This window comes from Hypanus sabinus, chromosome 7 (genome assembly GCF_030144855.1).
Source record: "Hypanus sabinus isolate sHypSab1 chromosome 7, sHypSab1.hap1, whole genome shotgun sequence".
NCBI lineage: Eukaryota > Metazoa > Chordata > Chondrichthyes > Myliobatiformes > Dasyatidae > Hypanus > Hypanus sabinus.
This window is the reverse complement of record NC_082712.1, coordinates 57,748,828-57,762,267: the sequence shown is the minus strand read 5'-3', so window position 1 is coordinate 57,762,267 and position 13,440 is coordinate 57,748,828. Positions and strand designations below refer to the sequence as shown.

Sequence of the window (13,440 nt, the reverse complement as noted above, 5' to 3'; positions counted from 1 at the left end):
TTAAAATACATTCCCCCCTTCCCCCAATTAATTGCACAGAATCTTGGTTGCCTAAGAATCACACTTGACTACTTTAGATACTACACTCTTGCAAATAAGAGCTAAATCTGTTGTCCAACCTTAAAGCCAGTGAACTGGACAGACTACAGCTCTGCATTTTATTTATTTTTTGTAACATGAGTAACAATTGCAGGGTTGAACTGTAGTTTTGGTAGGTCACATGTGAATGTCACTTACAAGTTAGAGTATTTGCAAATTTGTGCATGTGGGAGCCAATGCAAAAAAGGCAAAATGTCTTTTCTGTAAGAGGAAAGATTCTTGTTTTCCTTTCCTTTTCAATGTCAGCCAACCCTAGTAAGAGTTGACGCAAAATAAGACAATCTCACTTCATTCACCACTGACCTTCTAACTTTACAGATGTGACATTTCCAAGGCTCCAAAGGTTAACAATGCTTCCTGTTACAGATTGCTTGATCTATACCTTTACCACTAATCTTCAGTTTATATTTAACATCATTGCACAGGAAACAGAGGCCAAAGGAGACCATTCAGCCCTTCATGCATGTTCTGACATTCTTTAAGATCAGAGCTCATTGTTTTACCTCAGTGTCACTTTCCTGTGCTAAACCCTTGGTCCTTCAATCTCCTCTTTCTTTAATATACTAATCCACTGAGCTTCCATCACCCTGCTGGATAGGGAATTCCAAAATTTCACCATTCCTTGGTTTAAGAATTTTCTTCTCATACCTATCTTCAGTAGAGGATAGACTATGTCCCATTGTTCTTAGCGCTACAGCCAGGTGAGATGTCTCTTGTTCTAATTAAAATCCATGATTCTTTTGAATGTTCTTTTAATATACAGTACTACATCCATATAGTATTTACAAAGTCAACATTTTTTAATCACCATTGCCTGGTTTTCTAAGAAAGTTCATTCATTTTGCATTGAGAACCTTTTTGCAAGCTCAAGGCATGCTTTTTCATTGGTAAACATTGACAGAACTGGAAAAAATAGAATTCTATCAGTTAAAGATAAGAAAGACTGAGAATCTAACTTGTTCTCTGTGCTGTATATAGTGCACTTTGGTGGCAGAAGTAAATGTGCGGACTATTTTCTAAATGGGGAGAAAATCCAAAACTCTGAGATGCAGAGGGACTTGGGAGTCCCTGTGCAGAACACCCTGGTTAACTTGTAAGCTTAGTCGATGGTGAGGAAGATAGATGCAATGTTTACATACATTTCAAGATGTCCAGAAAACAAGCGCAGGGATGTGATGCTAAGGCTTTATAAGACATTGGTGAGGCCTCACCTTGAATATTATGAACAGTTTTGGGCTCCTCATCTTAGAAAAGATGTGCTGGCATTGGAGAGGGTCCAGAGGCAGTTCACAAGGATGATTCTGGAAATGAAAGTGATATCATACAAGTAACGTTTGATAGCTCTGGGTCTGTACTCGCTGGAATTTAGAAGGATGAGAGGGGAATCTCATTGAAACCTTTCGAACGCTGAAAGATCTAGACAGAGCAGATGTGGAAAGGATGTTTCCCATGGTGGGGGAGTCTAGGACAAGAGTGCACAGCCTCAGGCGAGAGGGGCATCCATTTAAAACAGAGATGGAGAGAAATTTCTTTAGCCAGAGGATGGTGAATTTTGGAATTTGTTACCACAGGCAGCTGTGGAGGCTAGGTTGTTGGTGTATTTAAGGCAGAGTTTTTGATTGTACATGGCATCAAAGATTATGGGGAGAAAGCCAGGGAGTGAGGTTAAGGAGGGGGAAAAGGGATCAGCCATGATTGAATGGCGGAGAAGAATCGATGGGCCAAATGGCCTAAGTCTGCTCCTATGTCTTATGGTCTTATTATATTAATTAAAGATATCTGTCCGTTTTTGAAATACATTCTTCTGATTACTGTTGCCGTGCTTCCTCTATTTATATGTAGAGCAGAATGTGCTTGATGTAAATATTTATATAGATGACAGCAATGTTGTTCCTTGATCAAGTAACAAGGAATATGTTACTGAAACATAGACCCGGCTCCATCAATGCTGGAAGAAGGGATTTCAGCTGCAAGGTTAGATTAGAGAAGTGGTTTCCTTTGGATGATTGATCGAGAGGAACTTTGACAAAGGTGCAAAAGATCACAATGGCTTTAGGCGAGAAAAATAGAGCAAATCTAGACTCAATAATATGAGAAATAGTTGTACAATAGGATAAAAATAATGCTGGTTTTGAGGATTTATTTTACCAAGAGGGGTGATAAAGGATGGCTGAAACAGTTAATGTGTGCTTTAAAGGAAAATAACTTACAGGGAAAGGATAAGGAAATAGGCTTGATTAGATTGCTCTACAAACTCAATAGGGTGAATAGCTGCCTTCAATGTGTAACAATTTTATGAAGCATGACATTGCTTATTGTAATGAACCCAACCAAGAACTGGCAACACTTCCTTAACTGCACAGCCGCTTTGATTGCTGATTCCAATCCTTTTCCCAGTTGGCCATGAGTAGGAGTCTACTACTCTACCAATAAAACTCTTAAGCTATTCACAAATTTCAGCGGCCCAGCCCGACATTGTTTTAGTAATTGTTGTCAGATAATTTGCTACAAATTCAACTGCCTTTATTTCCAAGGCTTTCAGGAAAATTAATATATTAATTTAGTGGTGGATTAATTGATTTAATTCACTTTTAATTACTGATGAAATAAGCACTGGTTCCAAAACAAAATAGTTAGCTTCATTGTGTCTAATGACAATCATAATCCTAATGAATTGATCATTTTAAATACCTTGATAGTAAATGTACTTTTTATTTTTAAAAATATTAATAAAATACATTCATACAATTAGGAAACTTCTTACTAATCATTTTAAAGGGAAAAACATTTAATCATTTTGACAATTTTTAATGTACAAACATATCAATATGGTTACAAGTTCATTTCCCTGTATTTCCACTGTTGCTTATTGAATCATATGGGAAAACGGCAGTGGTAATATTCAATTAATATTTGGAGCTGAAAAGATCCTAATGCTCACTTAGAAGTATTTAGAATTTTTCTTTTCATTTTCTATGAAAATGTTTGATTATCTTAATTATTCTTTCACTTCAGCCCACTCACCATCTGTTCTTTCCACCTGCGGGGAGAGACTCAGGGCCATGTAAACACTAACATGGCTACAGTTAGAACAGCTAGCAGTGCTACAAAAAAAACTACAACCATCAGCATTATGCTGACTTAATAATTAGCATGAGGGGTGCAGTATAAGAGTGAACAATATCTTTCTTCCCTAGGGAAGGTAACATATCACCATAAAAGACTTGACCCACACATGGTAACCTCTTTAAAGGTAAGTACAACACAAGTTGATTGCAGATTCATTCAGAACCAAAATAAAGTTCAGTAATTTCAAAGCAAACAAGTTAACATTTGACAGTGAATCTAATTGGACCTGCAAATATTTTATAATTTTATTAAGCCTCATAAAATGATATTTAAACAGTTGGTACAATAACCAGTTACAATTGACATTGGTACAAATCTCTCAGCATGTATTGTTCGGGGTTGAGGGGGGTGGAATACACCACTTTATTATAATGAAAAATAATTGCTTAAGAGAACATGATGTAGTGTGTTTTTAACGTGCATGACTAAGCTGCAGGTTCCGTACATTTGGAGTGAATGGGTTGATGATGCTTGATGCCATTTCCCTGCAATTGGAATTATCAAGGTGAACTAGGCTTTCCCACCGTCTGTAAGGAGGAGCACGACTATTTCGATTGCTATGGGAATGGGGAATTAGAGGAATGCAGAATTTCCTCTGCAACGTTAAGCTGAAGGAGTTTATAATGTTAGAAAGGGAAAAGGCCTTTATTTGATGTGATTTCATACCGGAGTTGTTGACTGGGAGAAATTTAATCCAAGACCTGAGTTAGTGGATGGGTAGGGGTGTGGTAAAGGTCCCACAGTTTCGGATGACCTGCAGTTTAGAGGTTGGAATTTAGTGGTCAAAAGGAAAAAAATCTGACATCGTTGAATGGTGCCGACAAAGGCGTGAATGTGGATTTTTAGGGCAATAATTAACAACGTTAAGAAAATAACCTACTTTCCCTAAAGCTCCTGCAGCCGCCATCTCCTGGTGCATACACAGAAATGCACATGATGCTCGCCCCGACCAGCAACCTTGAGCGTCTCGAAGCCCTTCCCGCACAAACAGCATGTTTTTTTTTGTGTGACCACTCCAGAAACCAGGGTAATCAGTTAAAATCCAGCACTTATATTAAGGTTTAAAAAACAAATTAATCGAACAGAAAACGCTTCCTCGAACATTTTAAATACTTATTTAATAACCCATCGCACTTGCACGTTAGCAAAGTAGCGAACTACATAGTGTATTACAGTGAAATATCGCAAACATCGATTGGCAAATAATTTTATAGATGGCTAAATATGTGCACTCAATGAAATTCAGTCCTGGGTAAAGTCCGTGAATGGACAGGGTAAACATCTTTAATTTTAAAGTAACATGCCTTCAATCGATGTGCAGCATATCCCGCCCAGTGACAGACGAAGAAAACTGCCATAACTATAAAACAGGAGACCCACCCCCTCCACCTTCGAACTGCCCTTTTCTTATAAAGCTACTATCGTTCGGAAGTATGATCCCAGTCCTACAAACAAGGAAATATGGATGCTCTTTCGGGCGGAGGGGAAGACTCCATTAATTATGCAGGTCATACAGATTACTTGAAAGGATGTTGTTTTCAACCATCTCATGGGAGGTTTGTTTGTTCCGCTCCTTTTCTTAACTAGACAAATTATTAGCATGGAATTGAACTAAAGGTCCCCCCCCCCCCGCAATCCACATGTGATGTTTTATGTCATTTATGGAAAATTAACACAGTTGTGTAATGAATGATATTGATTCTGACTAGGTTTGCATCAGTGGACAAAATCTAATATAAATCCACGCACTCAACGATTAAAAAAAAGCTCTACTACTTTTCCGCTGTAATACGATGAGTTCAGCCGATACAAATCGTTTGCAGTATTTGGAAAATGTTCAATTTTCGTCTGTAAACATTTATTTTAATAAATGAGTTGGGTTACAAAAGAAAACGTAGATTTGAAGAGGAAATACACGCCGGTTAAGGCAGAACGCCTAATGCCTGTCAATCACAAGCACATGACCATCACGCGCCATTTTGCAGAATTTTATTAGCATGCACAATATCTATCATATATACCGTTTCAACTGATGCATACGAAAATAGACTGCACGAATCATACGTTAATCTATTTAGAAAATAAAATATTTTAATATAAATTGTTACGAATACCAGTGCACCATGAATCAAATAAAATCGATTTTTGTATCTCCTTGCGATCATTGCATGTGAACCACAGCCTTCTGTAACAAGCGTATCGCCAGGCTTTGGCCATTAGGTATTCCGTTTCGCAAACCATTTCTTCTCCGTGTTTTTTTTTGCTGCATGGTGCGTTTTTTAAAAAATCTCCTCGTTTGGCCGGTGCACACTTCGTGTAACAATGTTATTCTACGGCTTTGCAAATAAACAATCAACAGATCTCATCTCGCTTTCCCTTGCCGACTGCCATGTTTTGCAGCCGCTCTGCAGTGCTTGCGTTCTCGCTCTTTCACTATGCAAATACAATCGTCAGCAATCCTTCGAGCGAACTCCCTCTAGGGTAGGCGATAGTACTGGCATGACAAAATTTATGAAGGGCAAAAGAGGAACTTGGCCTTCTTCGGGAGGAGACTGTAATTGGCTGGTTTATCTGAAGACTGGATTGCTACAAGATCATTAACGTTTATTTAAAATCCCACATTAAAGAACGCCTCTCTCCGTTTCAGTAAAGTGGGTTTATTGTTAACTCTGGCGTTGCGGATTTTCGGCAGTTTGAGTGTTTGAGATGAACGTCAGAGCGTATGATATCTAGGCTGATACTCTGTTTAGTACTTTGGGAGTACAGTACTGTATACTTTTTTTGTGAACAATGAACGAATCCGTCCAGCCTTCTCCACTGTTTAGTCAGAACCAATCTTGGCTTCAGCACCTTTTCCCCACTGCCTCTCCCCCTCAGAGTTTAAGTTGTTTGTCAATCCTCCAGCTGAATATTTTCAGTAATTGTCTGTACAGTTAACTCCAAAGACTCAAAACCCTCTGAGAGAAAAGTCACCCTCATTTCAGTCTTAAACAACTGACCCTATTTCTACAGGGGGGTGTCACGACAAGAGCCACTGTCTCACAGAGCCAGAGATCTGGCTGGGTACAAAACCAACCTTGGGTTCTTGTCCATGTGGCATTTGCAGGGGTCTCTGTGATTGTGTGTTCCACTTTCCTCCCACGTCCCAAAGATGTAAAGATTATTGTTAGATTAATTGCCCACTGTAAATTGCTCCTAGCATGTAGACAACGGATAGAATCTGGTGGGTGGGGTGGAGTGGAATACGGAAATGTGGATTAATATAGGATTGGTGTACAATTCCTTCCCGGATTCCTGAGAGCTGTTTGTAACTCCAGCAGTTTGCCACAAACTGTTCCCACACAGAAGATGCAGCTAGCAAATTCATCCTGGATGGAACAAATAACAAAACTGCTAGAAGAATGCGGCAGGTCAGGCAGCATTTGTGGAAGAAAATTGACAATCAGCAGTTTGGGGTTAAGACCCTTAATCTGAGCTGTACTTTGCTCCAGATTCCAACATCTGTGTCTCCTGTTGAAAAATTCATCCCACTGATTTCCCAAACGTTGAATGTTAAAGGTTATTCTTTGGAGCATAGAAGGTTGAGGGGGGACTTGATAGAGATATTTAAAATTATGAGGGGGATAGATAGAGCTGATGTGGATAGGCTTTTTCCATTGAGAGTAGGGGAGATTCAAACAAGAGGACATGAGAGGGGGCAAAAGTTTATGGGTAACACGAGGGGGAATTTCTTTACTCAGAGAGTGGTAGCTGTGTGAAACGAGCTTCCGGTAGAAGTGGTAGAGGCAGGTTCGGTATTGTCATTTATTTAAAGTAAAATTGGATAGGTATATGGACAGGAAAGGAATGGAGGGTTATGGTACAGAGTGCGGGCCAGTGGGACTAGGTGAGAATAAGCGTTCAGCATGAACTAGATGGGCCGAGATGGCCTGTTTCCATGCTGTAATGGTTATATGGTACTTTGTGCGAACAGCTGGAAGATGACTGTGATTTTGTGAGTTGGGTAGAAGGTACAAGTGCCTCAGGATTCGCACCACATGGTTCAAGAACAGTTACTACCCCTCAATCATCAGGCTCTAGAACAAAACGGGATAACTACACTCATTTAAAGACTCTAACATATTGCTGTTTCATGCTATTTATTGCTAGTTATATCTGAATTTGCACAGTTTGTTTACAGTTAACAGTTCCTGATGGTTACAGCTTACAGTTACTGTTCTATAGATTTGCTAAGTATGCCCGCAGAAAAAGAATCTCAGGGTTGTATGTGGTGACATGTATGTACTCGGATAATAAATTTTACTTTGAACTTTGAACTTTTGTGGAGGACCTGGGTTTGAATGGTTGATGATTAGTGTGGACTCACAGCTAACTGTTTCTGAGCTGTTACCTCTCTGTGACTCTATAACACCACTCCAGGAAACACCCTCCAATCAGCATTTAACCTAGCAAATCCCTTTCAGAATCTGACATATATTAATAACACATGCAAAATGCTGGAGGAAGTCAGCAGGTCAGGAAGGATCTGTGGAAATGAATAGATCGTTGGCGTTTCAGGCCGAGACCCTTCTTCAGGGCTGAGAAGGAAGTGGAAAGCCGCCAGGATAAAGAGCTGGGGGAGGGAAGAGGTAGCTGGAAGGTGATAGACGGTGGGAAAGGTGAAAGGCTTGAGAAGATGGAATCTGATAGGGGAGGAGAGTGGACCATATGACAAAGGGAAGGAGGAGGGGACCCAGGGAAAAGTAATAGGTAGATGAGAAGTGGTAAAAGGTCAGTGTGAGGAATTAGCTTACTGGAAGGAAAAATCAATTTTCATGCCATTAGGTTGGAGGCTGCCCAGTTGGAATACAACGTGTTGTTGTTCCACCCTGAGGGTTAATGTTGGCAGCTAGAGAGTGATTACGTTGTGAAATTTGGGGTGTTAGGATCTGCCCAGCCGGCCAGGATAGAGAAAATACGAGTCAATGTCACAGGTAAACGGCCTGCAGCAGAAATTGTCAGTTCTGATACAGACAGAGAAAGCATGTTATCTGTTGTTGCAGAGTCCAGAGAGCTGCAATGCACACTGATAGTGGATGCTGTGCTGCTCCTCACGTCTGTGAACAGTCTCTATGAGAGATCAGAGAAGGGACAGGATGAATGACTAAAATGGCAGGCAACAAGAAGCTCAGTGTCATCTCTGTAGACTCAACACAAAGTTTTACATGAAGTGTGCTCATCCATTGCAGAGATTAATTAGTGAACAGTGAATGCAGTTCAAAAGATTGGAAGAAGTGCAAGTGAATCACTGCTGAGCCTGGAAGGACTGTCTGAATCCCTGGCAAAAGGCCAGGCTGGAATTGGAATTGGTTTGTTATTGCTTCATGTACTAAGGTATAGAGAACAACTGGTCTTGCATACTGTTCAAACAGATCAAACCATTGAGGTAGTTACAGGGTAAGGCAATAACAGAATGTAGAGTAAAGTGCAACAGCTACAGAGAAAGTGCAGTGAGGTAGACAAAGTGCAAGATCGCAACACAATACAGTGGATTGTGAGGTCAAGACTCCATCTTGTACTAGAGAACAATTTCATAATCTGATGCAACGCACACAAATGCTGGATGAACTCAGCGGATCAGGCAGCATCTATAGAAATGAATAACAGTGGATGTCTTCAGCTGAGACCCTTCTTCGGGACTGAGAAGGAAGGGATAAAACGCCAGAATAAAAAGAGTCGCGGGGGAGGGAGAGGAAGGCTACTTAGAAGGCGATAGGTGAAGCCAAGTGGTTGAGGAAGGTTAGGGTCTGGAGAAGAAGGAATCTAATAGGAGAGGAGAGTCAATAGTTGGAGAAAGGGAAGGAGGAGGGGACCCGGGGGAAGTGGTAGGCAGGTAAGAAGAGGTAAAAGGTCAGAGTGGGGAATAGGAGAAGAAGGAAAGGGGGGAAATCTTATTACTGTGGGGTAGAAATTGTCTTTGAGCCAGGTGGTGCATGCATACAGGCTTTTGTATCTTCTGTTTGATGGGAGAGGGGAGGAGAGAGAATATCCAGGGTGGGTGGAGTCTTCGATTATGCTTTATTGAGGAAGTATAGAGAGAGTCCATGGATGGGAGGCTGTTTTCTGTGGAGCGCTGCCATGATGTTTCCAGATAGCATGCTGTGTTATATTGAATTTTATAAAATATGTATGTATAATCTATATTTTCATTTATATTTATCATTATTATTATTATGAGCAGAGAGACAACATCTGCCGGAAGTAAATTCCTTGTATGTGCACAGGTACTTGGCGATTAAAGTTTGATTCTGATTCTGATATTGGATGAATGTCTGAATAGTTCAAAATGACAATTTAACTCTTTGTGAGCTCACAGCATGTAGAGTGTCTGTATAAGGTAAACACTAGGTCAGTTAATATCGGCAGCTGGATTCTTTCTTAGTCTCAGTCACCATTAATACAACAATGTCAATTAATGACTAAAATGTCTGTTGGTCACTTTGACAGCTAGGTTGATGGATTCTTTCTTAGTGTCTGTCAAGTTGTCTTGATGGATTTTATTTTTCGTTTGGGCTTATTGCTTATATGTAATATTAATGTTCTTTTGTAGCTAAAAGAATGTTATGTCCAAAACGTTTGCTGGACTGATGGATAAGGAATGACTTTAGAGTCTAATTGATTTTCAGGATATGCTGAACATTGTTAATGAACATATGAGTTGTTTGAATGAAAGAAACCGGGCTGAGTTAGTGGCATGAGAACAAAAGATCAAAGAGTTTGTCCATCTCTGTGTACCTCTCTGTGCTTCAAGAACTCTTATTTATTGGGGTACCTTTCTCTTGGTTCGCTGGACTTTGCCTAGACTGGGAATCACAATCAGTGTCTAGGACCCAGGGTGGTTTCATGGTTAGAGAAGTCCTCTAACAACAGTGGCAAATCAGCCTCAGACCCATTAAAGGCTTTATTGCTATAAATGATAGATGGTGTTGCCATTTCACAGAGGCATGAAAAGGTCTCCAGAAGGATGAGAAAACAAAGGGACAGTGTGGTGAGCACAGACGTCTTGCATGACTACTGCCCAGTGAGCCCTGAGATACTTGTCGTACTTAGTGTGGTTTATTTGTGCTTTCATTTTATGATAAAAATTTAGGCATAAGTTACTTTGTTGAGCTTGTATGCTTATGACCTCGTCTCCCGGACACTTGAATTGTTGGGTCTGATTAACCAGCCCATTACAGACTGGCTCTGCGAGCAGAGTCCTGGAAAATGTGGAGGTGGACTAGCAAATAAGCAATACCGTACCTGAGACTTATCAGGTCCTCGGATGGATGGATAACTCTGTGGGTTTTGGATCATTGGCTAATGTTCTGAGTAAGCGGGGTCATCCCAGATGTTGGGAGAAAGCATTTGCTGAACTACCTGAGGTTAAGCTTCTGTGTGTAATATCACAGTGCCTTAAGCATATAGCTTTTCCTTTAAGAGAGATTCTCTTCCTCAAGTAAGAGACTAAGAGACTACTAGACAGGTATATGGAAGAATTTAAGGTGGGGGGGGGTTATATGGGAGACAGGGTTTGAGGGTTGGCACAACATTGTGGGCCGAAGTGCCTGTAATGTGCTGTACTATTCTATGTTCTACGTTTTAAGTAAGGTGGATTTTTATGATTGAGTTGTGACAATTAAATTCTGAGCTGGCCTCTTTGAGTTCTCAGAATACTACTTTAAGTGAAACGGTGCCTGCAGCACGAGAAAGGGCTGAGCATCCTGAAGTTAAACAAGTTGTTGTGACCTGTAGATTGGCTGCTGTAATGCAAAAGCACTGTACATGGTGCAGCTACATGACAGTGGATCCTGTGAGCATCCAATCTATGGTCCTGCAGGAAGGTTGGGATCCAAATACCTGGGACAGGGATATCTGGGATAATGATTCAGACAGGGATGAGAACAATGTAATCGAGGTGTGCCCCCTGAGACATGTAAAAGTTAGAGAGGAACACTGAAATGCTGATGAGCAAAGTCCAGTAGCTACGGCTGCCCTATGACCACTGAGAGTACAATCCATAACTACACCTCTACTGAGTTTTAGGGTTTCACCCACAGGTTTTGTCACTGGCCAGGAGAATCCTTGCCCAACTGGTTTACCCACCTTTTGTTTTTAATATGCATGAATTGTGTCCGTTCGGGTCAATTATGATGGACCCATTGGTGCCGGCTCAATTGTGGGCTGATCAGGCTGACGGAGCTGAATGTTCCCTGTGGGCAGTGGCCGCGCGAGCTGTCTGTGCTCACTACCGTGCCCTTTGGATTGGGATGTGTCTTCTCTTTCCTGGAGGCCTTTCCACAACTTTGTGACATGGCAACACCATCTGTCATTGATAACAATTATTCCTTTAATGGTCCCTTTCCCCTTGGTATGCACATCCGACTGAGAAGCATCTTGCTGGCTCTGTTTGGGTCAGACTGTTACTGAGACTCGCAGCCCATTGGCCAATCTCGAAGAGTCAGATGCAGATTAGATGCAGGTTAAGGCCGCTTTTATATCCCAACAGCAGTAGGGGCAATCTGAGCTTCTGATGGATGGAGCTGGGAATGCCCCAAAGCAGCCAATTACTGTGCCTCAGCAGTGGGTATCAAAGAGCCCTTCTCAATGTCTTTGTAGAAAGGAAATGTTTCTGTCCCTGCTAAGGGCAGTGCTGGATAAGGAAAGAATTACTGGTGTATCTTCTTGTGTTCTTCATTGTGTTAGACTGTGAGCAGGAGGGTGGCATTCAATAGCCCAGACAAAGGTACCGTCCCTACACCGAACGGTAATGTTAATCCCAAAAAGTAGGATGTTCCCCGGTTCTATCCAGACTTGGGGAATTGGACCCTGGATGGCGGGTTACTCAGCCTGTTGCCTAGAGGCATGGCCAAGGCTCTGGGCTGCCATTGTTGCCGTGAAAACTCATATTTCTAGCATCCTAGAGGGAGACCTGAGGCCAAATGTACCTATTACCCCTTGGGGTCACATGGCAACAAACAGCAGCGAATCACCCTGCTGGACACTGGGGCCGAGGTCACTCTAGTACAGGGGATTCAGCATCTATATGCAGTGGAGTGAGTGCGTATTCAGAGATATGGGTGATCGGTTATGGTTGCTGTACGAATAAAAGTCCTCCTCACCATTGGTGAGAAACCTCCTCGGTCTGCCTCATGTTCAGCTCCCAGGCAGCTGAAAACATTTTGGGAATTGGTTTGTTAGTGGGAACTCCTATCACAACATTCTTTGGCAAATTTGCTTTTGGTTAGGAAGATGTCTATTCCGCTTGGAAAGGCAAAGTGGGAACCTGTCTTTATACTCTTGCCATCACAAATAGGAATTTCCAAGCAGTATCATCTCCCGAGAGGACATAAGGAAATCGATGAAGCAGTCGAGTCCCTTTTAAATCTGAGGGTTCTTCATTCTGTCTCATCCCTTTATAATGGCCCTAGATAGCCATTTTGGAAACCTGATGGTTCATTGCACATGACCATGATTATTACCAGTTAAATCTGTTTGCCCCTCTACTGGTCACAGCTGTTTCAGACATTCCAGCAGTACTGACAATTACTATGCTGTTATTCATTTAGCTAACACTTTCCTCTCAGTTTGCTTTTACATGGAATGGCCTTCAGTTACACATCTTCCACAGGGATATCCACGGTCCTATAATACACCTTAGTGTGGTGGCACGCTATTTACATGGATGTGTCCTATTCCCTAGCGTTAAAGTAGCTTACCTTGGAGATGATGTGGTGTGGCAGGGATTTCTGAAGAGGAGGTTTCCAAAGCCCTTAATACTTTCATTGATCACATGTGATTGAGAGGGATGGGAATCTAACCCTGGTAAAGTACAAGGCCCAGCCAGGACTGTTCATTTTCAGAGAATGAAATGGACTAGGGCCGATAGGAGCATTCCCGATAAGGTCAAAAAGAAGATCCTAGACATAGCACCCCTATGACAAAACAAGAAGCCCAGTGCTTTGTTGGCCTTCTGGGATACTGGCGGTGTCACATGTCCCATGTGACTATGCTCCTCTGACCCTTGTACACTGTGACCAGAAAGAAAGTTCGTTTTGTATGGGGCCTGGAACACCAATCAGCTTTTGAGGCTGTAAAGGAGGCCATTGCTCAGTTTTACCCCTATCTCCTCGTCGAGAGGGCTTCCCGTTTGAACTGCAAATTTCCCTTAAGGATGGTGTGGCTGTCTGGAGC

At 41.6% G+C, this 13,440-nt stretch overlaps 1 protein-coding gene and 1 long non-coding RNA gene across 2 annotated transcripts in view; one reads left to right on the top strand and one right to left on the bottom strand.

The window, feature by feature from the left end:
* The window catches only part of anp32b (acidic (leucine-rich) nuclear phosphoprotein 32 family, member B), a 68,036-nt gene extending 62,300 nt beyond the window's left edge, over positions 1-5,736 (bottom strand). The window contains exon 1 of the mRNA XM_059974706.1: positions 5,343-5,736. Within this exon, the coding sequence (XP_059830689.1) occupies positions 5,343-5,393 (51 nt within the window). The 5' untranslated portion in view covers positions 5,394-5,736. The remainder of the gene's footprint in view (positions 1-5,342) is intronic.
* The window catches only part of LOC132396792 (uncharacterized), a 33,985-nt gene continuing 23,914 nt past the window's right edge, over positions 3,370-13,440 (top strand). Inside the window, exon 1 of the long non-coding RNA XR_009513128.1 lies at positions 3,370-4,784. This is a non-coding gene — a long non-coding RNA (uncharacterized LOC132396792). The remainder of the gene's footprint in view (positions 4,785-13,440) is intronic.